Source organism: Fomitopsis serialis (genome assembly GCF_022376445.1).
Source record: "Fomitopsis serialis strain Sig1Antser10 chromosome Unknown B0H18scaffold_5, whole genome shotgun sequence".
NCBI lineage: Eukaryota > Fungi > Basidiomycota > Agaricomycetes > Polyporales > Fomitopsidaceae > Fomitopsis > Fomitopsis serialis.
This window is the reverse complement of record NW_025954965.1, coordinates 699,610-723,296: the sequence shown is the minus strand read 5'-3', so window position 1 is coordinate 723,296 and position 23,687 is coordinate 699,610. Positions and strand designations below refer to the sequence as shown.

Sequence of the window (23,687 nt, the reverse complement as noted above, 5' to 3'; positions counted from 1 at the left end):
GGAAAACTTGGAGGCCGGTTTGTCCACGTTGTCCGACTCGTGCTAAGGAACGTTCTGGGCCCCAGATCCCTCAGAGCCGTTGCCCAGGTACCGCAACGGCGATAGCTGACGCTGATGTACAAGGATTTGCATATGCGAATGTGATACACGTTCAATATTGGGAGGACCCTGAGTGTTAATGCTACATGGGACAGACGAATTCGAACCTAGACGAACAGTTGTATGGTAGTGAGTGATAAGTTAAAGTGTCGGTCCTTCAAGCGTTGGCAAAGCGAAGGCTTGCAAAAGAATACGCAGTAGCTGATCCTGCAGTATAGGATCAGGTAGCGATGGACGATGTAGAGGGATTCGAATGGGGTATGGGATACGTCGCAATGGATATGGCACACTAAGACAAAGACCAAAACATTAGTTGAATGAATCTCGGTACGCATTCTTGCGGAAGGCGCAACACGTACATATCTCCGCCAGTGGTGAATCGAAGCATCCCAAAGTCACGTAATCAGGAGTTGTTGCGCGGACAGGTACCTAGCCCGATGAGCCAGTACGAGGCCGTACGCTACGACACATGTCGGTAAGTCAGAAGATGCGAGGTATCCACTATACACACACATGATTGACAGTCATCCCAGAGCAGACACGACAGCGCGACGATGAAGATGGCGCCCGCGAGCGCAAGGGATAGTACGAGGCATATCGTAGTGACTAGGGTCACGTCTCCCTCCTCCGGCTTGAGGTCAGGATGCACATACAACTTGGTATGAGAGCGCATGCTGTGTAGAATGCCAGGTGAAGACCGCTAGTCACAATGATTGCGACGGGCTCGGGTATTTGAGGAGTGGGGACTCAGTTGAGACGGCTCACCACAAGACACTGGCTAGCTTTATAGCCATACAAGACCCTCATTTCGCTGCCGCTAGGCAATATACAGCCTTGACGAAACCAACCAACGGTCCATGATCGGATCGGATGCTAGAACGCTCGTCACTAAGACAGGAGAGCGCCATGCCACTCCGGTGCACCCGGGAAGTATTGTTCGAGTGACTCGTGAGCGCGAAGGTCGAGTTCCACGCCGAATGGAGATGTCCAAGTGAGGGGTTCCGTAGCAGATCAGACAATGGAGGGGCATCTGAGTCGGAGATTGACAGAGAGCCCCTATTGTGTCCATAGCAAACAGTTCTGAACGATCGCGGCGTCCATGCTAGAACAACCGTCATGCAGATAGCTCAAGCTCCGGCGGAAATGGTTGCTCCGTCGAGCGTTCCGGTGCCAGACAATCTTGTATAGGAGAGTGGTTCCGCTTTTGGACTTCGGCAAGTGTCGTTCAGGTAGGCGCTGGTGTTGCACGCTCGACACTGGGTCGACCTGGCTTGACATGGGCAAATACGGGCGAATCGCTCTCGCTTTCATGGAGATTCCTGTGCGGCCACACGGGGAGTCTTCTAGGGTACTGTGAGACAGCAGAGTACGGCGATGGCGAGGGCCGAAGGGGCCACAAGTCGGCGTGCAGACGCTATGAGAACAATGTCAACCGCCTCGTCTGACGCAATTGCATACATCCGGCGACCTAACTCCAGCCTTTCAACGCTCGGATACTTCAGCACGAAGCGGCTGTATTCGATCCCGAGGTGACTAGCCTTTCCAGTATCAAAACCCATTGAAAACGGAACGCTCGAAGGACGACTCACCTTGGCCGCCACCGCCACCTTGGTACCGGTTCGATTGTCCGGTCAGCACGCACACCACCAAGGGCGCGGAGAAAGGTGATGCAAGAAGCTGTGATTCGATGGGTGCTATTTGGATACAATGCTATTAGGGGATACGACAAGCCGATGCGAAGAGACAGATGCAAGGGTATCATGAGTACAGTACCGAGGCTGTGCCAATATCCCGATACAAAGACAAGATAAATACGGCGATGCGATAAGGAATGACTGTTCCGACCGGAATGTCCAGTGTACGTGTACCCCATAGATCCCAATGGGTTTCAGGCAAGTAGGCGTTCTGAGTGGCGCTGGTAGGTTGCGCCGATCGCGGACGGGCGTGGGTAAGGTAAGAGGATGTTACCGAGTAGACCACCGATCCGTCGCGGGCAGAGTATCGCGGCTGGACATGGGGGCCGGAAGCGCACCTCAGAAGTGTGTCCGAATCGTCATTCGACGATGGACTGTGCAGTGAACTCTATAGAGGCATCGCAATGCACTCGCACTCGTGGCTCTATCGCCCGGGTGCGAGGATCGATGCCATGTCTTGTTCGTTCGCCGCGCTGAGCTGTCGAGCGCGAGCTTTGAGACGTACTGTAAGGTATTATAACACCGGTCAGTGACACGGTCTCCGGATGACATATAGCACAACTTACGCATGCGATCGAAGCTCAGCAAGACCACCTTGGCCGCACCGGATGTATCGCGCGAAACGCCGTCAGACTGGAGCATGGGCGAGCGATCAATCCAATGTTCGTCCTGCCAGATTGCGGCGCGGAGGATCAGATCGTCCATATTCCGTTCCCAAGACGCCTCGTCACCGGCGAAGTCGACTTGCTCCGTCCTGATGCTAAGGGAGGAGAGGTAGTTACCCCTCGATGTCTGCACCTTGAGAGACATCGAGTGAGAGCGGATGTGCGAGGTGATATAATCTAGCGCGGACGTCGCAGCGTCGCCGAGTGCCGACGCATTGCTCGACAGGCCGTCGAGCTCCATGATCACGGGGAGAGGAACTACTACTGTCCACTGCATGCTTTCGACCAGAGAAGAGATGATTGTCAGCGAAGAGAGAAGGATGTTCGTGTCGACGACAAGGATAGTGTAGCCAGGGACGACCCGGAGGGAGCTGCGAGGTCGTGCTGGCTTGTGAGATTGCGGGCCTCGAGGGCGGCGTCGAGGAATCGACGGGGAGGTACGACCCTGCGCAGATGAGTCCAGTAGAGACTGTAGATATCGCCGGCGAGCCTGACAATAAACCAATCAACACCTGTGCTAGCCCAACATGAGACCGAACATACCTTCAGCGCCTTGATCTCGGGCGTATCATTCTCGTCCTCCTCGCTGTCATCCGTAGACTCTTCCGCCGCGAGACCCTCATCGTCGTCGACATCCATCGAGTCTTCATCCCACCGGCGACCTCTGAGGCGCCGCTCTTCCTCCTCGCGCTCTCGCCTTTCCTCCTCTTGCCACTTCTCGACCTTTGCAGCAAGCATTCCCTCGACCTTCCACTGGCCCCTCTGCTCCTCGTTCGCAGCCGGGTAGTACGCAAACCCGCCCACATGCTTCGCGATCTTGAGGCCAGCGCGCGCGACGCGGACCCAGCGCTTGCTGAGCTCGTTCGCCGCCTCGTTTTCGCCCCGCTCGTCCTCGATGATACCGTCCAGCTCGTCTCCGCCCTCGCTCTTGTCCAGGACGTCCACCTCGACGTTCCTGTCCTCGCCGTTCGACTCCTTGCCCCAGAAGCCCATCGGGTACACGCGCTTGCCGCCCCATCCAAGACCACGGAGGCACCAGTCTTCCGGAAGGGGCTTGCACCCGCTCGTCAGCAGAACCGCGCTGTCGCTGCGCTCCTTCTGCTGCTCGCGGTACGTGACACGGCGCGGGATCGCGGTGAGGAATGCAGCGAGGTCTTCCCAGGGGATGAAGCGTTCCATGACGGCCAGCGCCTGTGTGTCCTTGACGGCGGTCGCAAGGAAAGTGAGCAGTACGGTGATGTACGGGTTGAGCGTCGAGCGGGCGAACGGCGAGGACTTGCGCATCGGCTTCCTGAGTGCGTGCGCGAGCATCGAGAAGGCGAACTGCATGCCAAGTTTGAGGGACGGCGGGATCTCCGGGCCGCTGGATGCAGCCTCGGACAGCGCAGGCGACATACTCATGGCGTCGAGCTTCCGATCGGTCTTGCGCGGCGGGGCGTCCTCGTCATCGACGTCCATCTTCTTGTCGTCTTCCTCGACCCTCTTCGCCATGAGCTTGACTCTGCCCGCGGACGACGCAGCCATGGCGGGGCTGGCGCCAGCGCGAGCGCCGACGCCGTCTCTACCTCCGATGCCAGCGACGCGCCGCAGGACAGCAGTGGGCCGCCCGTACTCGAGGACGGCGCCAAGGTTGACGACGGCCATCATAATCCAGTCGCGCTCTTCGACAACTGCACCGCCTGAGGGAACAGCCGTCAGCATTGACTCACCTCTGCTTACTGAGACATAACTGACCTTCGATATTTAGCTTCTCGTCGAAGCGGTCTAGTACACCACGGAAGTCGTCCATCTGGATGTGGGTGAAGAGCATCCCGTGGAGGAGGGTGTACAGGTCGGCGACATCGGCGTCGGGTCCTTGACGGCGCGTCTGGGCGGCTGGTGACCAGACCTGGAGGATCGCCTCGCGGGAGGTGCTGTACGGGTGCACAGTGATCATGCTAAAAGAGATACAGATCAGCATCACGCCCCCATATACAAGCGAAGCAACCTACCTCTTGACGAAATGATACATTCCTCGCAATTCTTCGCTGCTCCCGTCCCTCTCCCTGCAGAGCAGCCCGATGTGGTGGTGAAGCTTCCCAGCACCAGGCGTCCCCGCCAGGCCCTTCGCATACCAGTCACGCGCGACCTGCCTCCAGTGCTCCTTTTCCGGCACGAGCTCCATCGCACGCGCGGCGGCAAGTCCGACGCTGGGGACATCGAGGAGCTGCCTCGCCGCAGGTCCGGGCGACGGAGGCGGCGAGTCGTCGATGCGCGCATGCGCCTCGGGCGCCGCCGGTGCGCGTAACTCTGCACGATCGGAGTTCCCTCCGCCGTCTGGCGACGACGGGCGTGGCGTGTTGATCTGGGAGTCGGCGCCCGTAGGGTTGGTGAGGAGAGCCATCGGCGAGGGCCCAGGAGCGGAGGAGAGTGTGGCTGAGGCGGCGGTCTGCTGCTTCTCGACGAGCGCGCAGTACGCCATCTGGTAGCGCGAGAGGTCGCCGAGGGCCTCGACCCATCCACTTCGGAAGTCGGACAGATTGTGCTCCTCGAGAAGAGCACAATAGAAAGTGTATGCGTAGTATATGAAGTCCTGTCACGCGAGAGAAGATTAGCCACCATGCCTAATCAGGTCGAGTATGACATTTACCTGCAGATATTCCAGAGCAGCGAGGGAGTTATTTGGTGGCGAGGCGGCTTGCCGGAAGGACTCGAGAAGGCGATGGAAGGCGTGCGCCCATAGCCGTGCGATGAGGTTGTACTTGGTAGGGATGTTGCGCAACGACGCCGGGACAGTGGGTGCTAGCGTGAGCGTAAGAAGGTTTTGCACTTTCTCCGCGAGCCTACAAATTAGTTAGCGACACGCGGGCGAGGAATTTGAAATCAAATGTACGCACTCCTTATGATCGACCAAGAGACGTTTCCACTTCTCCGTTTCGTCTTCGCCTCCTCTCACCTCTACCCCCCTGCCAAGCCCCCCGCCGGCCAGGGCGTCCCTTGACAAGAATACCGACCGTTTGCGGATTCCGATCGCCCTCGTCATCCGCGTCCTTATCGCGCTGCTCACCGAGGATTTTCTGCTCGAGTGCAGTAATGGCCCGGTAGAGTTTCTTGAGCTGCATCGAGAACGCATTTGTGCTCGACGAGCTATCCTCCGACCGTCGCGCATTGGGTTCTCAAACAGCCCGAGGGGGCAGAGGAGTCGGTGGTTGCTGATGAAGAGTGAAGTTCGAAGAGAGGGTGGAGTGTGCATAGGAAGCGGAGGAGGTAGATGAAGCAGAGACGTCTCCAGAGGACTTGGGCGTCGGCGTGGGACGGTCTGCATGTGGGCGATTGGCGGCGACGTTGGGTGATGCTTGTGGTCGTGCGAGGAAACGAACGGGGTCGTCCTTACGATGATCGAAGAGTTGTCTATGTGAATCGGGTGCCGCTCTGGACTGGGGAGCAGCCTGGCGCGGCCCATGTGGCGCGGGGCCCCGCGGAGCATACGAGCTCGACGCAGCGTCCGACATGCCTTCAGGCTCAGCGGTGAGAATGACTCGCCGCGGGCTGACGGCATTGGGGTTGTAGAGCTTGCCTGGGCTGCCGGAGGATGGGCCCGCCTGGTGTCGGGTGAAGGACGGGGAGAAGAGGCAGCGGTAATCTTGAGACGGCGTGAAAAGTCATCAGCATCGGCCTCCATCGCGGATGGCGAGGTCTGGTTGACGACAATGTTGGGTGATAGTGGAGGGGCGTGCATCCGCGAGGAGAGGGCGCGCGCGGTGGTCGGGGAGTGGAAGAAGAGCCTGAGGGAGCGGGCGTTCGGTCGGCTCGTTTTGTTACACTGCGAGCGCAGTCGCGGCGGGTCAGTGGTGCATGCGAAATAAATACTACGGAGCTACGTACGCGGCATGCCTGCGCTGGAACGCGACAAATTTGTCTGCGAGATCTGTGGGTTGCGCCGGCCTGCGGGGGGCGGCGCGGGGGATGGCTGCAGCGAGTCGGACATGGTGGTGAGGGCGACAGCGAGGGGGCTGCCGGCGACGACGGTGAAGGAGAGTGAGGCGGGGGAGAGAAGGAAAGGAGGAGACGCAGCTGCTGCGGTGGGTTGAGTGTGCTGCAGGATCGCCCGTCTGCGGCCTGCGGACAACTGCGCAGCTCCCGCAGCCAATCTCGATCGATCGTGACACATACCGCGCCCGGTCACGCGTCCGTCACGTTGTCACTGCGTCACCCCTGCTCACCGCCCGCTCCACCGCCCCGTCTTCTGCGGCCTCCGCCAGCGCAGTCTCTGCTCCAGATGTTCAGACACACCTCCGAGTCACGCACCTGCCGCGTCGCGCGCATGGCGGAACACAGTCTGCGTCGTCCTCGCCGCCGCGGCCACCCGCAGCCCACGCTCAGCCGCAGTCCCTCCGAGAGCTTCCGCTGCTGCCCACTGCGCACGTCTGTCCAGGAACACTATCAGTCAACTCAATCTTCCCTCCACACATACTCCATTACCCTGCCCGCGAGCGACTTCTCCGTGCTACAGAAAGTCACGCTGTCGTATACGCTCGTCGTCGCGGCCCCCAAGACATTCGTGTCGGGAGGGAGGACGCACTGGACGCACCCATCCGGTTACCGTTGCCCTTGCTCCGCTGCTGTGCGATTCACCGCAATCTGATTGGCTCCCTGCCCCGAGTTGCCCGACGCACAAGTCGCGCGAGAAATGCCGACGTTTCCCCGTCCTCCAGTACGCCGTAGAGAACAAAGCGCAAGCTGATCTACCCAAGTGTACTGTGCGTCTAAAGGTACAGCAGATATGACAACAACGACCAGTGATAACAACGACCCATCGTAAAACCCAGTTGACCCCCAAAAGAAATGACACTCATGTCGTCTACCATGCCCGGTGACCACCGTCTACAATTATGCTGCCGCGAAGTAAGCACAGCCCTGGCTCACAACCACATAGAATGAGTGGTACTCACTCGCTACCTGTGCAGAACGTGCTCGCATCGCTCGCCAGCCAAGTCACCACACCCCTCAGCTCGTCGGGTCGCCCGATCCGCCCCATGGGGTTCAAGTCCGACCACTTGTCCACCAGCCCTGGGTCCTTGTCCACGACCTGGGCGGTCATGCTGTGTAGAGTGCGTCACGGACATGTTAGGGATGTCAAACCGCACGACACGTCTGGCACTGATACGCACTGTGTGTAGATGTGTCCAGGACTAAGCGTATTCACCCTGATGCGTTCTGGGCCCAGCTCGCACGCCATGCTCCGTGCCATCTGCAGGACGGCGGATTTCGAGGTGTTGTATGACACCCAGCGCTCCCCCTGTAGTGTTGCGATCCGTTAGGCCAAGCACAGTTGCTTGTGAATGGTACGTACCCTGTTCGTAATCGAGCCGCTCATGCTTGCGATCAGAGTAATGCTCCCTCCGTTGCCGAACCGTCGCATCTGCCTTCCAGCCGCCTGCGCCGTGAACAGCACGCCGTTTACGTTCACGTTCATAACCTAATACCGCGTCAGATCTTGGCGGACGGTGATTGCTCTGTACAGATCAAGCTCACCTCCTGGAACTGCTTCGCCGGATACTGCAGACAGTCCGTATGCGGCCTGAGGATACCAGCAGCAGCGATGCACGCGTCCATCCGCCCCTCCCGATCGCCAATCATCTCGCCCACCTTCCAGATCGCCTCCTACCGACCGACCGACTGCATCAGCCGCCCGTACTCTCTCACATTGCAAGCCACAAACGCACCTGATCCGTCACGTCCGCAGAGACGTACTCCAAGCGCGCCTCGCTCTGCAGGCCCGTCATCCTGCCAGGTACTCCTGCACCTTCGCCCACTCCGGCCCGGGCTCCTTGGGCAGGTCGACGCAGTACACCGCGCGTGCGCCCGCCTCCGCGAGAGCGCTCGCCATCTCGAGGCCCAACCCGCGGTTCGCACCCGAGACGAGCGCGACGCGGTCCGTCAGCGCGAACTCGTGCGAGAGAGCGTGGCCTTCGTCGCTAAGTATCGTGCGCGCGTCGCCCCATCAGACGGTGAGACCTCTGCTGGGAAAGTGGTACTCACGTTGGTCGGGCAGGGCCTCGAGCGCGGCCGCGACGCCGACGGGGCCGTACGGCGGGAGCGTGCCCGTCTTGCTCTTCTGCTTGCTCGGCTGGAGCGGCGACGCGTCCAAGTCCGCGCACAGCGCTCGTGCGGTGGAGAACCGTGCGCGCGGGAGCGACGCCGCGGTGCGGAAGCAGGCGCCGAGTCGGAGGCTCTTCAAGTTCGTGGCGAGCGACATGTCGTTCTATGATACTTCTACCTCTACGGTCAAGTTCTACTTGCTCTACCACTGGAGGTGCTCGACTACGATGCCTACGACAGGCCGCCCCCCTCTCCTTTTGTACGCCTGGCAAATGTCGCCCAGGACCCAATATGCATGCCATGGGATCCCGCGCGGACCCAGAGCACGCATCACGGAAATACACAATCCATACCCAGCCCCAGGTGTTCATTCCGCCCGGGTCATGGGGAGATGGCCCCCGTCGTCGCGAGGCGCAGCGCGGTCACAGTACCGCCGCGCTCCTGGCCCGCGGAACGCGCGATGGCCTGGTCGCCGTGTCATATGATGATTGCGGCCGCGCTGCACGAGCCTTCTTCTCGCAGGCTGTCGTGCGCCTCTTGCCTCTGCTGGTGGGTTTCGTTACCCATCCTTACGTGCGTGTCGGCACTGCGGCCCCGAGTGTGGTGGATATCCATAGGAGGCGTCGGCTAAGGCCTTCCGTCGCTCATAGAGCGCCGTCGGGGTGGGCGCTCGGGTCTGGACTAAGGCCGTCACTATCAGACGAGTCGTCGAAGGCTTATCCTCGGACTGGACTGTAGGTACAGGTGCGTTGGGCTGACACCGTTGAGACGACTTACGAATGGAAAGATCAGAGTCTGTGCGGCATTATTGATCCCGCGTGTAATTGGCAGCAGGTGCAATGTTAACTCGGAATCAATACAACAGTACAACATGGTAGTCTGCTTCCTCGTAACGTACAACGGGCACAGGCGAGGTAGCTCAGCTCACCGACGGCCTCCCTTTCCATCCCGCAGAGCGCCGTCCTGCCTCGGCCAAGACATTTTTGTATCGACAACGTGCGCTCAGCACTGCTTCGCGTACGTGCCGCTCGACTTGCTGCCCGACCCCTGATCGAGCTTGCCATGGTGGCCTCGACGGTCTTGCGCTCCTTGAGGCTGTTGAGCGCATGCATCGGCGAGTCCGTCTTCGCCAGGTTCTCCGTGACCTCATCTATACGCACCCTCAGCATCACATGCGCATAGCAGGACCAGAGTCGGACACTCACGATGTCAGCCACCAACCGATCGATCATCACAGCGCTGACGCTCTCGCGCACGACCACCCGGAGAATCTGCACGTCTCCAAGTCCGGCGCGAGCTCGTAATTGGGACGATCCAGCCCTTCGCGCGGAGCAGCGTCTGCACCCACACCTGCTGCACGTCGGGGTTGTCACTCTTGAACTTGTCCGAGAACCGGAAAGAGACAACGGGCAAGCCGGGGACGTAGCTCTGTGTATAGATGTTAGACACGGAGGCTGGTGTGTCAATACGACCATACCAGACGTCCTCCTCGTCAAAGCCAGTAGCACCCTTCTTCAGGGGCCTGTGGATGTCACTCAGCACAGTGAACAGCTTTGTGTTTTCCAGCGCGCGGCTCAGCAAGCGCGCGTTTTTCAGATCGTCGAGTGCGACGGCTTTGTAGCCCTCGTAGCCCAAGTGCAGGAAGTTGAAGTACTGCGCGATGATCGGGTGCGCGGGGCGCGAGAAGTTGAGCGAGAACGAATACTCGACCGAGCCAAGGTAGTGCAGCTCGAAGATGAGGTCCTTGGGCAGGTACTCCTGTGAGCGCCAGACGACCCAGCCGACACCTACGTATGAGAGGCCGAACTTGTGCCCAGAGGTGTTGATGGAGACGACGCGTGGGTTACGGAAGTCGTATTTGAGATTCGGGGTCGCGAATGGGGCGATGAAGCCACCGGAGGCGCCGTCGACGTGAATGGGTACATGGACACCTGTTTGTTTCTCGTACTCGTCAGTAGCTCAGACATCTCCTCGACCGGCTCGTAATGGCCAGTGTAAGTGCCTACAGAAGATGCTTATATATGCGCCATTTGTAGTGATTGTCGTGACTTACTGCCGAGGATAACGTACACGCCGATGGTGTTCTCGTCCACGTATTGCATGGCCTTCTTGGGGTCAAGACAGTAGTGGCTCTCTTCAGAGATAGGCACGAGGCGCGCCTCGACATCGAAGTAGCGGGCGAACTTCTCGAGGGCGACCTGCGCATTTGCGCCCATGACGATGTTCGGGCCGGGCTCGTGGATAGACTTGCCCGCAGCCTTGCGCCTCTCCTGCCACAGGCGCTTCATGGCGAGACCACCGAGCTGGATGGCCTCCGACGAGCCCGTGGTGGCAGTCCCGATGGCGCTGTGGGCGCTGGGCGCGTGCCACAGGTCGGCGAGGATGGACACGCAGCGCGTGTGGATGACCTCTGCGAGCTGTGTTAGGTCGAACTACATGGTTGAGTAGATTACGCACGCGTCATGGGATATCGTCCTGGTCGATGAGGTTCTTGGAGATGTTCTCCATCATGAGTTGGTCAGCCTGCTTGGGCATCCAGGTATGGACGAACGACGCGAGGTTGAGGGCGGGGTGCCATCGAGAGTGAGCTCATCATGGATGAGCTGGTACGTAGACTCAGCGTCCGTGCCCTTGACAAAATGCAGTGAGCATGACATTACACTTGTGCGAGTTGTGTTTGCTCACCTTACGGGGGAGCTTGTACTTGGGAATCGGCTCCGTGCCGTAGCGAGCACCATATGGGTGTATTAACTGATGTCCGTTCGAGCTGTGGACATGGGTCTTGTTCGGATGGTCCTGCGCCTGCTTGAGGAGCGATTCGGCATTGAGATGCTGCGGGTTGTTCAGTATCAGGAGCGAACGAGATGGAGGACCACGGACCTTTGACAGAACCATGGTGAGCTTTTCTTGAAGGGGGTGGGTGAGCGGTGGGTTCGATGCTGCGGGGATTGGGAGACTCACAATATTGGTCGGGTCTTATATAGAGGTGTCGAGAGATGAGAGATCTGGACGGTGGCGGGGATGACATGACATCATCAGTCAAAATAGCAGCTATTTCATTCAGCCCGCGTCGCAGCCCGCCCGCCGTCCGTGCCCGCGTCCGCCCTCGCGCAACACGTCCGCCACGCAGCCCGCTGTCTAGACACCGCTCAGAACCACGACGGTGGCCACATAGGTATGGGGGCGCGTCGACTTGCAGAGACACGATGGGCGGCGCGGTCGCAGCCTGAGCCACCGTGACGCGTCGAGCTTCAGCACGTGCACGCGTCGCGTCGGTGCCTGCCTCGCGCCTGCTCTTCTGCTCCCATCGGAAAGCCACTCCTTCCCTCGCTAGGCCAGGCTGGGCTCCAGTCATAACCACACACGCACGTCCTGAGCATCATCGCCAGCTGCGGTCACTCGTGCATCCACCAACTATCGCCGAGCTGACACAATGCACCCCACGGGACTCTGCATCGAAAGATCCTGCGCTTCGAGACCTGGACAGCCATAGAACAAGGCGCTGCCAGACCACAACGCAGTCGAATACGCCATGTTCTACTTCCACCAATCTCTGATGACGCTGTCAGTGGAGAGAACGTGCATGAGTCTATACGTCCGTGTGCACGAGAACACTATCCTGATCACCACCATCATACCTTGAGGCAGCGCCCCAATCACGACTGTCTTCCCCGCCCCTCTCGCGCTGCTAACAATAGCGTTCAATGGCCTCTTTCTGCACAGCCATTCACGGCGTTGTCATATTCTGAGACCGCTCTGGATTCTCTCTTGGAGACAAATTGAGAACCTTCTATGACTTGTGAACGGAATCAATATATGCGCGAAGAGGAGGCAGCACCGAAACTTACAGTACAGGCACTTAGTGAAGTGAGGGAAATGAGACGACGTCCTAGGTGTCTGCCGCTCCGGCATCGGCGTAATGGGCTGCGGTTGGCGCTTCACTACGGACTGGGTGTTCCGATGAGCAGCGTTCAGCTCCAATCCAAAAGGGCCGGTAGCGGCGACGTTCAACGCCGTATTGGTCAAACAGAGTTTCAGGGTGTGCGCAGCGAGCGTCACGAAGTCAACGCGAGCAGTTGGATGAGAGGGTGATGCGTGGCAAAGACCGGGGAGCTCAAACGTACCCCTTGTTCTGCTCAGCATGGCCTACTCCGGGTCGCACAGCTTGCGTACAGTGCTAAGAAGGCACTCGCCTCACGCATTAGCGCAGCGCGACACGAGCGTCGGGAGCGGGCACCCTGCACGTTTGAAAGCATAGCGCAATTGCCAGAGAGCCCCAGCACTTCAGGGTAGAATCGAATGTGCGGATTGTTCCTGTCCTATCGCACCGCTCAAGGAGTAAGTACTGTGGTAGATGCACGCGTAGGTGCGCCGTTCGTCCACGAAGTGACAGTTTATGTAAACCTCCTTGTTGAACCGTGTGGGTGTTGGGAAGAGGCCCGAGCCAAGCGGGCCAAGCGAGGACGCGTCAAAAGCCAAACACGCGCAAGCACCCGCGACGCGAGGAGGTCGCGTCCTGTCTTCGCGTCGCGTCACTCGCTTAGCCGACCAGCCTAGTTAACTCACCCTCGCGTCACCTCAGCCGCGAACGCGTCTTTGCTCTCGACATGTCGGTTGTCGACCCTCTGTAAGCTGCGTTAAGGCTTGTCTCTGTTGCAGAGCTGACCGCCTCTGCAGAGCCGTTCCCGCGACACCGCTCACGCGGCCACCGACGTCCGTGCTGCCTCCGGCGCAGCGGACACCGTCTTTCGTCCTCAGCGCGTCGAACAGGTCCTACAAGCATCAATATGCAAACATATACTTCGCGCGACTGCAGCTGCTGAGGAAGTACGTGCTAGCGAGGGCGAGGCGGAGATGGAAGGACGTCTCGGGTGAGTGTCGCGCTTGTGGCTTGCCGGAAGTCCGGACGGTCCCCGTGTTCTGACTGTACGCTGGACAGGAAACCCCGTCTTTGTCTCTCGAGTGCTCGAGGTCATCAAAGGCAAGCTCTGCTATATCATAGGCACGGTCTACATGGACATGCCCCTCAAGCCAAACGTCCTCGAGGACATCGGACGAGACGTATGTAGCCCGTGCATATTAAATCATCTCTGAACTGCTCCCAACGTCGCTATTGCTAGCACTCTCTCCCTGCGCCACCTCCGCGCACAAATACCACAGCCCCGACGACCAAGTTATGCTCGAGGACGAGTCCGGGCGCATCGTGCTCGTCGGCGAGCGCCTCCGCGCCGCGAGCCTTGTCACCGGCGTAATCGTTGGCGTGCTCGGCATCGAGACGAATGGTGGCGAGTTCGAGATCGTTGACGTGTGCTATGCGGGGATGGCGCCTCAGCCGTCGAAGGGGCTCGAGTGGGCGAAGCAGAAGCAGAAGGACAGCACGATGGATGTGGACGGTGAGGCTTCATGACATGCCGGAACGAGGGATTTGACTCATATGAGGCAGGTGCGCTAGGTGAGGGCCAGGGAGACGAATGGGTCGCACTCGTGTCCGGGCTCGAGATCGGCGCTCCGTCGCCTGCGGATGCGCAAATACAGATGCTTATTGAATATCTCTCTGGGGAGGCGGGCGGCCCAGACGACCAAGCCATTTGCTCCCGAATATCTAGGTTGGTCATCGCCGGGAATTCGTTCTCACACAGTGTGAGCGCGAGCGGCGGTGGGAACGAAGACGAAAAGGAAAAGGTCGAACGAGACCGTAAAGGGGTATGTGTGATTTGGTCATTTCTTGCACGCCAGTTGACGTTCATGCCACGCACAGCGCCGCTACGGCCACGATCCAGCGAACTTCTCACATCACCCGACACTCACGCTCTCCGCGCACCTCCTTGACATCGCGCGCTCGATGCCCGTCCACATCCTACCCGGTGCCTCAGACCCCGCAGGCACACTCCTACCTCAACAACCCTTCCCCCGCGCGATGTTCCGCGGCGCCTCCGCGTACGCCTCCTTCTCCTGCGAAACCAACCCAACCTACATCCGCGTCGGGCCCCCCTCCTCCTTCGTCCCTCCCGCGCCCGAAACCGGCAAGGGCAAGCAGAAGGCCTCCGCATCCACCTCGAAGGGCGCCCCGCCGCCGGAGTCCGGCCCCTCGCGGACGATCCTGGTATCGTCCGGCCAGCCGGTAGAGGACATGTACAAGTACCTGCCCTCCCCGCCGCACACGCGGCTCGCGCTCGCGTGCGAGTCGCTCAAGTGGCGGCACCTCGCGCCGACCGCGCCGGATACGCTCTGGTGCCACCCGTACTTCGCGCAGGACCCGTTCGTGCTCGCGGAGACGCCGGACGTGTACGTCGTGGGGAACCAGCCTGCGTTTGGAACGAGGACCGTTTCGGAGCGCGGGTGGGGGAAGCGGCGCGGGGGTGACGGAGACGAAGAGATGGAGGTGGACTCGGATGGGGACGACGCGGCGGAGGGAGGGAAAGGCATGGAGGGTGAAGGTGGGGAGAAGAGGTGTAGGGTCGTGTTGGTGCCTGCGTTTAGGAAGACCGGTGTGGTTGTGCTGTTGAATTTGCGGACGTTGGCTGTAAGGACTCTGCAGTTTGCGGTGGATGGGATGGGCGGGGCTGGGGAGGCAACATGATATGCAACGGTAGATTATACAGCTGTTATTTTACATCTTGTTCTGTTGTCTGTGGCTATGGGAGTAATGATGTGATTGTTTCCAACATGTGGGCCTACTCAAGCTGTGGTTTCAAATATTCGACACTTGCATACCCCGTTCTCGTCCTCGAAGATCACGCAGACAATCATTCGACGTAAACTCAGGACTAAAGCAAAATGCACTCTTCAATCATTGAGATCGACGGATGGATACATAAAAACGTATCGACCATTCCTCCGTAATAACATGCCCTCGTGCGTCATGCATATAGGGGATCATATGAGAACTGGACGATGTGGGGTAGACGTGGCGCGCCAGGGGTAGCCATGAAATCCGTTCGCATCGCTCCTTGTACGGGTGTGGAGGGAACAACCTCTATGCTGATGTCGCTTCCATCTTGATCTGTCGGCCTGAACAGCATGTCGAGGATATCCGATGTCGCGGCCGGAGTAGGAGGAACAACTTCGACAGCAATGATGTCAAGCTCATCCTCTGGTGCGATGACCACTACGTCCGGCACCTCCTCGAATAGCTCGGCTTCGGCCGAGTATTGTTCGACACGTTCGTTCGGGAGCGAGACGGGTAGGCCAGGCGGCGACACGGTATATGACTCGAGCGATTCCTCGGAAACCGTCCGATGGCTGGTAAGCCTGGCAGGGGAAACCACGCCTGTTGGATGCGGTGCCAGTGGTCCGGGCAGTAGATTGATGAGCTGGCCATCTGCATCATCGTCTACTGGCAGTCCGAGTCCGAGGCCAATGTGCGCTCTGGGGGACTGGTATACGTCAATTTCTGTCGGAACCGCTTGTAGGTCTAAATTGGTACTCACAGCCTGTGCCTGATGACGGCGTGAAGAGGTGTTAATGGGCAGTTGTCCGAGGCCGAGATCGACGAATATCGGCACGTTGGCCTGAGCAGCAGCGATGTCCGGCTCCGTCGCTAGCATTGGCGTAGAGCTTGTCCTGCGTAGCACTTTTGGCCGACCACCAAAAATGGATGCCCCTAGCCTGCTGGTAGCTTCACCATCCCCTCGCTTCTCGCGTGTGTGAGGCCGAAAGACCGCGAAGATGTCGGGAGCAGAGTGTCGTCTTTGTTCCTGTGGGCCAGCAACAGAGCGGAAGAATGGTCCGAAACTCATAGGTGCAGGTGTGCTGGGGTCGGGGTGGACGTGTGTGGGGTGGAAGTGTGTGGATACATCGTCGAGTCGGTGGGGTCGGCTTTATGCACGCGTCCCTTGCAACCTGGTCCGCCGCCGTCTGTCCATATCCGCGTCGAAGTGGAGTCGCGCAGCATCCTTGACCAGCTTTGGAAAGTACAGAGTGACTTTGATTTGCGGATGTGACGCACTCGAGACCACCCCACTATATCGGAGGAACGGATGTCCATTGTCCATGTCGCGGATGCAACGCATTTGTCGACAATTGCCGTGTCACGTGACCGCGTATCCCAGCCTGGCCCTGGCCCAAGATGAATATGTAGCTGAATCTTCCGAGTCATCATCATGGCCGAGAGCATAGCTAGCGGATCCTCACTCACGTCGGTGCCAGAGGAAGGTGAAAACGTGCAATGCGACGTATGCTAGATCCAGAGGTCATCCTTCCGGTCCTGAGGGGACACGGTTACGGTGTGGAAGTTAACACTACTATATGACCCATCTGCGCTTGTTGATAGGAGGGTCGAGATCTATGGGTGCAAGATCGCTCTAAGCACTCTATTCACCGTGTCAAAAATCGGTGTTTGGAGCAGAACTAGAGCAATTGACTGCAGTTGGTGACTGCACCGTGAGTAGCTCCACGTGGGTGTGATCGTGAGCAGTTAGCGCCCGCCTATGGACCGCTTCAGGCGGCGCAGCGACCTCGCCAGAGCATCCAGCGCTCAACTTCTCCTCATTATTAGTAGCCTGGCCTACCCGAACACATCCTAAAGACCGGTAAACACTGTCGAAGATGCTGGCGAGCTTACCCCAGAAGATCACAGTGCCCTTCAACTTGCTCGGGGACGAGGCTAAGCTTGCATTCCGCAGCCAACCCGGGGGCATCGCCAAGTTGGCCACAACTCGTGTATGTGAACGAACTATTCATGCCCGGGATATAAGCGGTCTGAAACTTGCACTTCTTAGCACATCCTAGAGACCGACTCATATTGGGATCAAGTATGTGCGCACGTTCGGACAGTGTAGTGGTTTCTCATAAGCCCGCAGTATGTCACTCTGTTCGATTCAGCGTCGGATGTGTTCACTCTCATTTCACACAACGATGGTGCGTACACTGCCTAGAATAGGAAGCTCATTCTATTGACCGCCTGTTACAGTCCGTCGCGCGCTGTATGATGCGCCAGAGAACGTCGCGATGTTGATACGCGTCATAACTTCCCGCCTCTTCAACCTTGTGTCGGACCACACTTTCCCCAGCGCCCCCAACACATCAATGACTACCTTTGCTACCAGCTTCATGAAGGCTGCCAGTCCGCGCAACACTACCAAGGAGGCGCTGAATTGCGTACGAGTTCTGCAGCGTGTCCTTCCGGTGATCTTCGAGCTTGAGAGCGAGACGAGTCGACTCGAGATGGAGGTCTTCTGGAAGAGAGAAGAAGTGACTGCGCAGAGTGTTGTGTCCTCGTCCCATAGCGACCCACAGTTCGTCATCGACGACGAAGAGGATGAGGACGGTGAAGGTCAGGTTGGCTCCTCCACTAAAGGGCGGACAAAGGAGACAAAGCAGAGGCAGTACCTCCCATCTCTGGCAGAGAAACTCTTCAGCTGTGTATCGACCTCATGTTCTGCTGCGGTTTCACTCTACCGACTAAGCTCCAGGTGGACCATTACAAGATTAGCTATGTCATCTGGTATGCTGGATTGTACCTAGAAGACGATGATTATTCTTACATGCATTGTGTAGGGAGAAAGGCGTTGGATCAACAGTTGAGCCAGGACCCAGCCAGCTATACGAGTCCAACCGAACGGAAGTACTGCGACTTCTCCTTGTGCTCCTCTCGAAACAAATATACACGCCGCCTGCTGCGCTCTTTACGTGTCCGTCTCTCTACTCCCTCCAGTTCGTACAGAAGACGCCAAGACGCCATGTCCTCTCTGTACTATGTTCGCTCATGAACACTGCTATGCATTCGCCACAAGCCGGCGTCGCTAACTTTGTAGGAAGCGTTGCGGGTAAATTGCCTTATAACCACCTCGTCTTCAAGGGCGACGACCCGCATACTGCCCTCATCGGAACCTGCCTCCAGACCCTCTGCGCCCTCCTTGACTTCCAGAGTGGGACTGCAAAGGACGCAGTCGCAGACAGTGAAGGCGGGTCGTCTCATGCGCCAACCTCGAAGACCAACGCATTCAGGTATTTCGTTGCTAAGCTGGTGCGTGTCACGAGAGCCAGAGACGTATCATTCATTGACATGGCTCGCAGCACCGCTCCAACGACTTCGCGTTCATATTCCAAGGCATTGTTGCAATCTTCGAACAGCAGATGGCTACCATGAATAATCTGCTGCCGGGGTCTAGAAAGTCAATCCCGTATATTGCTGAAAGCAGTACGTGTGTTCCGCTCTGCCAATAGGTTCGCTGCAAACATGTCCCACAGTCATTTTCTTCTGGAAGATGATAGACTTGAACAAGGTACAATGCCTGCCTCCTGTTGACTATGACATCCGACACTGACTGTCGGACAGAAATTCCGCGCTTACGTGCTCGACTCAGACAAAGCCACCGACATACTTGCTTACTTACTTTGCTATGGGATCGAGATCAAGGATAAGCCGCGTGAGTTTCTTCAACGTATCTCTTGCATGCAAAGTCTCACTGTGCGTCAGAACAACACGGATTTTGCCGTACGATATCGTATATCGTGCAGAGTATCTCTGCGGAGCGTATTTTTGGGCAGAAGCTTGCGTCGCCAGTCAAGACCCAACTTCCCCAGAAATGGAGCAATCTAGGCACTGCGGCAGACTTCATGATACATGTCAGGTGCTTTATGCATCGGCGTGCTCAGCTGCTGACGGAGTATTCAGGCGATCTATTCCATGGTAGCGACCACGTCGGGTGCTCTGACCTCCCTCTACCCTGCGTTGATCATCGCACTCTCGAACTCTGCGCCCTATTTCAAACACCTGAGTGTTACAGCATCGACGCGCCTCATTCAGCTTTTCACCGCCTTCTCGAACCCGTCATTCCTGCTAGCAGATGAGGGGCACCCGCGCCTGCTCTTCTTCATGTGAGTTTCGTTCCAAAAAAGAGTACGAGGCATGACTGAGTATAAACAGGCTTGAGACGTTCAACTCGGTACTGCTGCGGAACCTATCCGACAATCCCAATCTGGTGTACGGCATCCTCCATGCGCACAAGGCATTTGAGGGTCTCGGTACATTCACCTTAGCCAGAGGTCTGCGCGAGATCCGCCGTATTCAGCAGGCCAAGGAGGAACGAGCGAGGGCGGGAGAAGCTAATGCCGACAAGGGCAAAGGCAGGGCGAATGACCAGGACGAAGAGCAACCTCACGAAGAGAAGGCGAGGCTGTTGCGCAATGAGAGCAACGCTGATTATCCCACAAATGCCGACTCGGCCGCCAACACAAGATCGAACTCAGAAGACGACGCTGTGACCGCTATGCCTCTGATGTCACCGACTCTCTCGGAGCATCCTCTGAGTGGGCGAGCAACAGAGCGGTCGGAGAAGGCCAGGGGTAAGATGAGGGCCGGGATGGCACTGTCTTTGGAGATGACGGGCAGCCTTGAGAGCCTTGCGGCTTCCACAGTTGGTCGCAACGGCTTTGTGCCCACGCAAGAATGGGTGACATCGTGGCAACAAGGGTAAGACCAGAGTCCGTCTGCCGTTCATCCTCGCTAAGTACCTCTATCAGGTTGCCACTCGATATCATCATGCTCGTCGTATCCGAGCTCCTTCCCAAGATACAAGAACTGCAGAGTTCACTGAACCCAGCGAACGCGAATGGTGCTGTTGTGGACCTCATCAAGAGTACGAATCTTGAACACATCTTACCGAAGCCGGGCCCTCTCTCAGCGCGGCGCTTCGTGGTAAGTCATTCAGAAACACACACATATGTCCTCTACGCTAACGCGACGTGTAGTGGTCGGATGCATCTATCATCTGGCTCACGTCCCTGATCTGGGGCGAGGTCTATGTCCGCGGAATGAGCCCATTGGGCATCTGGAATTCAACCAATGTGCGGCTCTTCCTCGTGAAACACGCGGAGGCACAATCGAGGCCTATCACGGAGGCCGTCACCAACGCTGTTGGAGGCCTGCTGAACAGGACTCAGTCGTCACAGTCCATTGCCAACCGGCCACGACCTTCCTGAGAATAGTCATTGATACTGCCATCAGAATTGGTATTGTGATACCTGGATGTAGGACTTTGGGAGTTACCCTATGCTCTTGGTTGTATGAGTTCTCGAATGAATGTACATGCTATTTTGTCTTGGTCCCTGAACGTTGCATGAACGTCGAGCCCAGAAGGACAATCCTCAATGATCGCGCTAGGCGCCATAGGCGAGCGCTTGTGGTGAGAATGCATGCAGGTCTATTGTCTGGCAGTATCCGTCATGAGCAGCTTCGAAGCGACTGAAGAGGGTTTGGACCAGAGGCGTCTCCTTACAAGCATTGGACGCCTCGTTGAGTGATGGGATTTGGTGAGAGTTCATGGAGTTCCAGGCAGTCTCGTCCATCGCTGCACTTTCCAGCCAACAACTGGGCGTATTGAAACAAGGTTAGTGTTTGAGCACTATGCATGACCATGCAACTCAGAGAATGCATTACTCTGCGTAGGTGGCATTGTGAATGTAGCAGACCTGCTGCTCGCGTCTCCTTTTGATGTCGCCAGGAAAGCTCGGGTGTCCGTAAAAGACGTTGAGGAAATCTTGGACACGGTCTGCCATGCATTGGCGAAACAGCCTCGCGCTCTAGAGGATGTCCAACGTGAAGGGGATGAAAAGTTTACTACTGGAGATGAACGACTAGATGAGGCTCTCGGTGGTGGCGTTCGGATGGGGATGCTCTGGGAAGTCGTTGGCGAGAGGTACGCGTCGGACACTGACTACCTCTCATACTCTGACAATATGCAGCGCTGCTGGTAAAACACAACTCGCTCTCCAGCTATCTTTGATGGTCCAGCTCCCTCCTAGGCTAGGAGGCATCGCGGGCTCTACGTGCTACGTGACGGTCACGACTCTCCTCCCTACGTCTCGCCTTATAGACATAAGGGACAACCACCCACTCCTCTCGCCTTCTCTATGTGATCTATCGGACGTACACACCATCAAAGCCCCCGGGATCCCTATTCTCCTTCACGTACTTTCCAGACGTCTGCCGGACCTCCTGGACCAGCTGTTATCTCAGCGCGACCGCAAGCCGGTGAAGCTGCTCGTTATCGACGCGCTGACCGAGCTGTTCCACTCGCACGACCGGGTCTCGAAGGACACGCTCTTCCAGCGGTCCAAGGACCTCACCAAGATCTCGGCGCTCCTGCACGGCATCGCGAGCAAGTACCAGATCGCCGTGCTGGTCCTGAACGAGGTCGTGGACGTGTTCGAGCAAAGCGCCGACGCGGACATGGGCAGGCCGGACGAGGTGCTCTACCGCGAGCAGTCGCGGTTGTTCAGCAGGGCGGACTACGTACCCGGCGGCAGCCGCAAGGAGGCGAGCTTGGGCCTCGTCTGGGCCAACCAGATCAACGTGAGAGTGATGCTCAGCCGTACAGAGCGGATGCGTGTCCTCGACGAGGACGACTCTCGGGCAGCGAAGCGTCCGCGGCTCGAAAGGCCGCAGGCCACCGTCGCCCAGCCCATCCGCGTCAGGCGGCTGAACGTCATTTTCAGCTCTGTCGGTCCTCCGGCGGCTCTCGACTACGTCGTGCGCAAGGAGGGTATAACCACGCTGCCTGAAGACGTCGCTCCGGAGAGCACCATGCCGCCTCCTTCTGCGCGGAGGCCGGTGCCCACGCAAATTCCCACCATTGACGGAGTGTCGCCGTTCGACATGGGTGTTATCGAGGGTGATGGCCTGCCATCCAGTCCATTCGCAGGAGACGTGGGAGGGGCACAGGCGGCGGTCGCGGAAGCGGAAGAGGGGCCGCAGGATGGGAGCGGCGATGAATGGGACGAATACTGGAAGGAATTGGACGCGCATGGCGATCTGTACAGTACGAATTTTGCGAGCTCTTCGCAGAGCTGAGGGGCTGGACCGGTTCCGGAGATGTGTATAGCAGTGTACTGTACTAACTTACTAACCTTTTGGTCCGTACGATGTAAACTCACGAGCTCAGGAGGTCACCCGCTTCTTAGATGTATGCACTGATCAAACGTGCTCAGAGATAATGGTACATACGGTACACGCGTACTTGCACACGAGCAGAGATAAAACTACGTCATATCACAAATAACCTATACCAGGACGGGCAGAAATTCGAATGGTTCGTCTCCTACGAGGACGAAGTACGTACCCAGGCTCTCTAAGCCATGGACCATCCCACATCCATCCGCACCGGTTGCTTCTGAGTCGGACGCGCATACGCCGGCTTCGGAGCGCGTGGTTGCTGCTCCTTAGTACTGGTAGCCTGCTGCTTCCAGTAGTACGGGTTGGTGTCCTTCTGGAACTCGATGATCTTCAGCGGGCGGTGATTCTTGTGGAAGACAACCCGGTGCCTTTGGGGAGGGCTCGTATAAGGCACGAATGGTGTGATGCGCGCGGGCCGGTGAGGCTCAAGCAGGTCAAGTGTTATACCAAAGGACGCTAGATACGCTGTGAGCATGAGCACGAGAAGGTGGAATGCAACTGACGCACCTAGTGAGAAGACTAGCCATGCCAAGGTGAGGACAGCGGCCACCACACTACGCGCGTCAGTCAGAGCGGAGTAATCTTGGACGAGGCCGGAGTTTCGTGCAGCTCTAATAGTGAGGAGGATACAACCCACTGTGTCCAAGTGTCAGTCGTTTCATGCAACGAGGGTTGTTTGATGACGTACTGAGACTCAACGACCAGATGGAGCCGTCCATCATGAGACAGCCACGGCTGCCTTGGTCTTCCACACGGAATATGTATATCGTGCTGCAATCTCAGGTCAGCAGGGCAGCGAATGTTGAGGATTGCGTGTGGCCTACCGCAGGAACACCAGCAAGGCCGCGAAGACGTGAAGGATCGTCGAAATAACCTCATAACCTGCATCCTCAGTTGTCAGTCGAACGTCCATTCCCTGCGTGTGTGGCATTACCTCCACCGGTACCAAACGACAACGCCATCGCGGACATACCGACCAGCAGCGCGTTGAAAGCCAAAGAGAGTACTGTACGTCTTTGTGAGACAGCGACTGCTTGAGCAAGCGTGTTCACTTACATAGTACACATAACCGTAAAGCGAGATAAACGAGAGACTTGTTAGTTGCCGAGACAGACATGAGACGGATAGCGCTACAGAAGGTCGTTAGGTCGTAGATGGTGGTCGTTCCAGCAGGAGCTGAGGCTCTTCCAAAGAGTTAGCACGAGATTCCCGAGGGGGTCCGCACACGGACAGCCGACTTTATACTCCGTT

The 23,687-nt window shown here is 57.8% G+C and overlaps 11 protein-coding genes across 11 annotated transcripts; 4 read left to right on the top strand and 7 right to left on the bottom strand.

The window, feature by feature from the left end:
• Nucleotides 1-29: 29 nt before the first annotated feature.
• On the bottom strand, nucleotides 30-861 carry B0H18DRAFT_978884 (uncharacterized protein). The gene is made up of 3 exons (XM_048044354.1): nucleotides 613-861; nucleotides 459-559; nucleotides 30-388 (listed from the first exon to the last, which is right to left on the bottom strand). The coding sequence occupies exons 1-2, from the start codon at nucleotides 770-772 to the stop codon at nucleotides 495-497; spliced, it is 225 nt and encodes a 74-aa protein (XP_047898759.1). The 5' UTR covers nucleotides 773-861; the 3' UTR covers nucleotides 30-388; nucleotides 459-494.
• A 1,356-nt stretch (nucleotides 862-2,217) lies between these two features.
• Nucleotides 2,218-6,176, bottom strand: B0H18DRAFT_1082649 (uncharacterized protein; the record flags this gene model as incomplete). The annotated part of the gene is made up of 10 exons (XM_048031565.1): nucleotides 2,218-2,297; nucleotides 2,360-2,948; nucleotides 3,002-4,137; nucleotides 4,193-4,395; nucleotides 4,450-5,030; nucleotides 5,088-5,280; nucleotides 5,335-5,393; nucleotides 5,440-5,589; nucleotides 5,620-6,014; nucleotides 6,059-6,176. 10 exons carry the CDS (start codon nucleotides 6,174-6,176, stop codon nucleotides 2,218-2,220), a joined length of 3,504 nt encoding a protein of 1,167 aa, XP_047898758.1.
• Nucleotides 6,177-7,182: 1,006 nt separating this feature from the next.
• On the bottom strand, nucleotides 7,183-8,549 carry B0H18DRAFT_1181972 (uncharacterized protein). The gene is made up of 7 exons (XM_048035970.1): nucleotides 8,476-8,549; nucleotides 8,164-8,415; nucleotides 7,973-8,101; nucleotides 7,791-7,916; nucleotides 7,609-7,736; nucleotides 7,390-7,539; nucleotides 7,183-7,332 (listed from the first exon to the last, which is right to left on the bottom strand). The coding sequence occupies exons 2-7, from the start codon at nucleotides 8,221-8,223 to the stop codon at nucleotides 7,299-7,301; spliced, it is 627 nt and encodes a 208-aa protein (XP_047898757.1). The 5' UTR covers nucleotides 8,224-8,415; nucleotides 8,476-8,549; the 3' UTR covers nucleotides 7,183-7,298.
• On the bottom strand, nucleotides 7,842-9,213 carry B0H18DRAFT_492026 (uncharacterized protein). Its single transcript, XM_048038287.1, has 3 exons — nucleotides 8,480-9,213; nucleotides 8,164-8,415; nucleotides 7,842-8,101 (listed from the first exon to the last, which is right to left on the bottom strand). The coding sequence occupies exons 1-2, from the start codon at nucleotides 8,908-8,910 to the stop codon at nucleotides 8,220-8,222; spliced, it is 627 nt and encodes a 208-aa protein (XP_047898756.1). The 5' UTR covers nucleotides 8,911-9,213; the 3' UTR covers nucleotides 7,842-8,101; nucleotides 8,164-8,219.
• A 328-nt stretch (nucleotides 9,214-9,541) lies between these two features.
• Nucleotides 9,542-11,434, bottom strand: B0H18DRAFT_1082648 (glutamate decarboxylase; the record flags this gene model as incomplete). The annotated part of the gene is made up of 10 exons (XM_048031564.1): nucleotides 9,542-9,595; nucleotides 9,616-9,689; nucleotides 9,741-9,810; nucleotides 9,851-9,965; nucleotides 10,017-10,486; nucleotides 10,516-10,541; nucleotides 10,593-10,949; nucleotides 11,091-11,169; nucleotides 11,225-11,371; nucleotides 11,420-11,434. The coding sequence occupies 10 exons, from the start codon at nucleotides 11,432-11,434 to the stop codon at nucleotides 9,542-9,544; spliced, it is 1,407 nt and encodes a 468-aa protein (XP_047898755.1).
• A 627-nt stretch (nucleotides 11,435-12,061) lies between these two features.
• Nucleotides 12,062-12,961, top strand: B0H18DRAFT_978863 (uncharacterized protein; the record flags this gene model as incomplete). The annotated part of the gene is made up of 4 exons (XM_048044353.1): nucleotides 12,062-12,138; nucleotides 12,184-12,335; nucleotides 12,388-12,672; nucleotides 12,733-12,961. Coding segments are annotated over 2 exons (216 nt in total), but the record flags the coding sequence as incomplete, so codon positions are not given.
• A 185-nt stretch (nucleotides 12,962-13,146) lies between these two features.
• Nucleotides 13,147-15,119, top strand: B0H18DRAFT_1082647 (DNA polymerase alpha/epsilon subunit B-domain-containing protein; the record flags this gene model as incomplete). Its single annotated transcript, XM_048031563.1, has 7 exons — nucleotides 13,147-13,166; nucleotides 13,217-13,410; nucleotides 13,521-13,604; nucleotides 13,660-13,932; nucleotides 13,983-14,221; nucleotides 14,298-14,864; nucleotides 14,952-15,119. The coding sequence occupies 7 exons, from the start codon at nucleotides 13,147-13,149 to the stop codon at nucleotides 15,117-15,119; spliced, it is 1,545 nt and encodes a 514-aa protein (XP_047898753.1).
• Nucleotides 15,120-15,318: 199 nt separating this feature from the next.
• Nucleotides 15,319-15,621, bottom strand: B0H18DRAFT_978859 (uncharacterized protein). Its single transcript, XM_048044352.1, has one exon. It carries the CDS (start codon nucleotides 15,559-15,561, stop codon nucleotides 15,400-15,402), a length of 162 nt encoding a protein of 53 aa, XP_047898752.1. The 5' UTR covers nucleotides 15,562-15,621; the 3' UTR covers nucleotides 15,319-15,399.
• Nucleotides 15,622-16,968: 1,347 nt separating this feature from the next.
• B0H18DRAFT_978857 (high-temperature-induced dauer-formation protein-domain-containing protein) lies at nucleotides 16,969-20,595 on the top strand. The gene is made up of 14 exons (XM_048044351.1): nucleotides 16,969-17,200; nucleotides 17,260-17,292; nucleotides 17,341-17,398; nucleotides 17,451-17,865; nucleotides 17,886-17,984; nucleotides 18,038-18,506; nucleotides 18,557-18,680; nucleotides 18,731-18,765; nucleotides 18,819-18,909; nucleotides 18,960-19,108; nucleotides 19,158-19,360; nucleotides 19,410-19,955; nucleotides 20,006-20,180; nucleotides 20,234-20,595. The coding sequence occupies exons 1-14, from the start codon at nucleotides 17,087-17,089 to the stop codon at nucleotides 20,462-20,464; spliced, it is 2,742 nt and encodes a 913-aa protein (XP_047898751.1). The 5' UTR covers nucleotides 16,969-17,086; the 3' UTR covers nucleotides 20,465-20,595.
• Nucleotides 20,596-20,718: 123 nt separating this feature from the next.
• Nucleotides 20,719-22,049, top strand: B0H18DRAFT_902560 (P-loop containing nucleoside triphosphate hydrolase protein; the record flags this gene model as incomplete). The annotated part of the gene is made up of 3 exons (XM_048041466.1): nucleotides 20,719-20,871; nucleotides 20,931-21,180; nucleotides 21,227-22,049. Coding segments are annotated over exons 1-3 (1,140 nt in total), but the record flags the coding sequence as incomplete, so codon positions are not given.
• A 423-nt stretch (nucleotides 22,050-22,472) lies between these two features.
• B0H18DRAFT_491881 (uncharacterized protein) lies at nucleotides 22,473-23,643 on the bottom strand. The gene is made up of 5 exons (XM_048038286.1): nucleotides 23,493-23,643; nucleotides 23,371-23,442; nucleotides 23,261-23,318; nucleotides 23,125-23,207; nucleotides 22,473-23,072 (listed from the first exon to the last, which is right to left on the bottom strand). The coding sequence occupies exons 1-5, from the start codon at nucleotides 23,551-23,553 to the stop codon at nucleotides 22,612-22,614; spliced, it is 735 nt and encodes a 244-aa protein (XP_047898749.1). The 5' UTR covers nucleotides 23,554-23,643; the 3' UTR covers nucleotides 22,473-22,611.
• Nucleotides 23,644-23,687: the final 44 nt, after the last annotated feature.

Excerpts from the sequence above, each read along its gene's own strand:
- B0H18DRAFT_978884 (XM_048044354.1), bottom strand. The coding sequence starts at position 772 with ATGCGCTCTCATACCAAGTTGTATGTGCATCCTGACCTCAAGCCGGAG. Across the intron at positions 560-612 it reads CTGGGATGACTGTCAATCAT|CGTACGGCCTCGTACTGGCT; the intron begins GTGTGTGTATAG and ends CATGTGTCGTAG.
- B0H18DRAFT_1181972 (XM_048035970.1), bottom strand. The coding sequence starts at position 8,223 with ATGACGGGCCTGCAGAGCGAGGCGCGCTTGGAGTACGTCTCTGCGGAC. Across the intron at positions 8,102-8,163 it reads CTGCGGACGTGACGGATCAG|GAGGCGATCTGGAAGGTGGG; the intron begins GTGCGTTTGTGG and ends GTCGGTCGGTAG. Across the intron at positions 7,917-7,972 it reads CGGCGAAGCAGTTCCAGGAG|GTTATGAACGTGAACGTAAA; the intron begins GTGAGCTTGATC and ends ACGCGGTATTAG.
- B0H18DRAFT_492026 (XM_048038287.1), bottom strand. The coding sequence starts at position 8,910 with ATGAACACCTGGGGCTGGGTATGGATTGTGTATTTCCGTGATGCGTGC. Across the intron at positions 8,416-8,479 it reads CGAGGCCCTGCCCGACCAAC|CGACGAAGGCCACGCTCTCT; the intron begins GTGAGTACCACT and ends CACGATACTTAG.
- B0H18DRAFT_978859 (XM_048044352.1), bottom strand. The coding sequence starts at position 15,561 with ATGCTGTTCAGGCCGACAGATCAAGATGGAAGCGACATCAGCATAGAG.
- B0H18DRAFT_978857 (XM_048044351.1), top strand. The coding sequence starts at position 17,087 with ATGCTGGCGAGCTTACCCCAGAAGATCACAGTGCCCTTCAACTTGCTC. Across the intron at positions 19,109-19,157 it reads CGGCAGACTTCATGATACAT|GCGATCTATTCCATGGTAGC; the intron begins GTCAGGTGCTTT and ends CGGAGTATTCAG. Across the intron at positions 20,181-20,233 it reads TCTCAGCGCGGCGCTTCGTG|TGGTCGGATGCATCTATCAT; the intron begins GTAAGTCATTCA and ends CGCGACGTGTAG.
- B0H18DRAFT_491881 (XM_048038286.1), bottom strand. The coding sequence starts at position 23,553 with ATGTCTGTCTCGGCAACTAACAAGTCTCTCGTTTATCTCGCTTTACGG. Across the intron at positions 23,443-23,492 it reads TTTACGGTTATGTGTACTAT|TACTCTCTTTGGCTTTCAAC; the intron begins GTAAGTGAACAC and ends AAAGACGTACAG. Across the intron at positions 23,319-23,370 it reads GTCGTTTGGTACCGGTGGAG|GTTATGAGGTTATTTCGACG; the intron begins GTAATGCCACAC and ends CTGAGGATGCAG.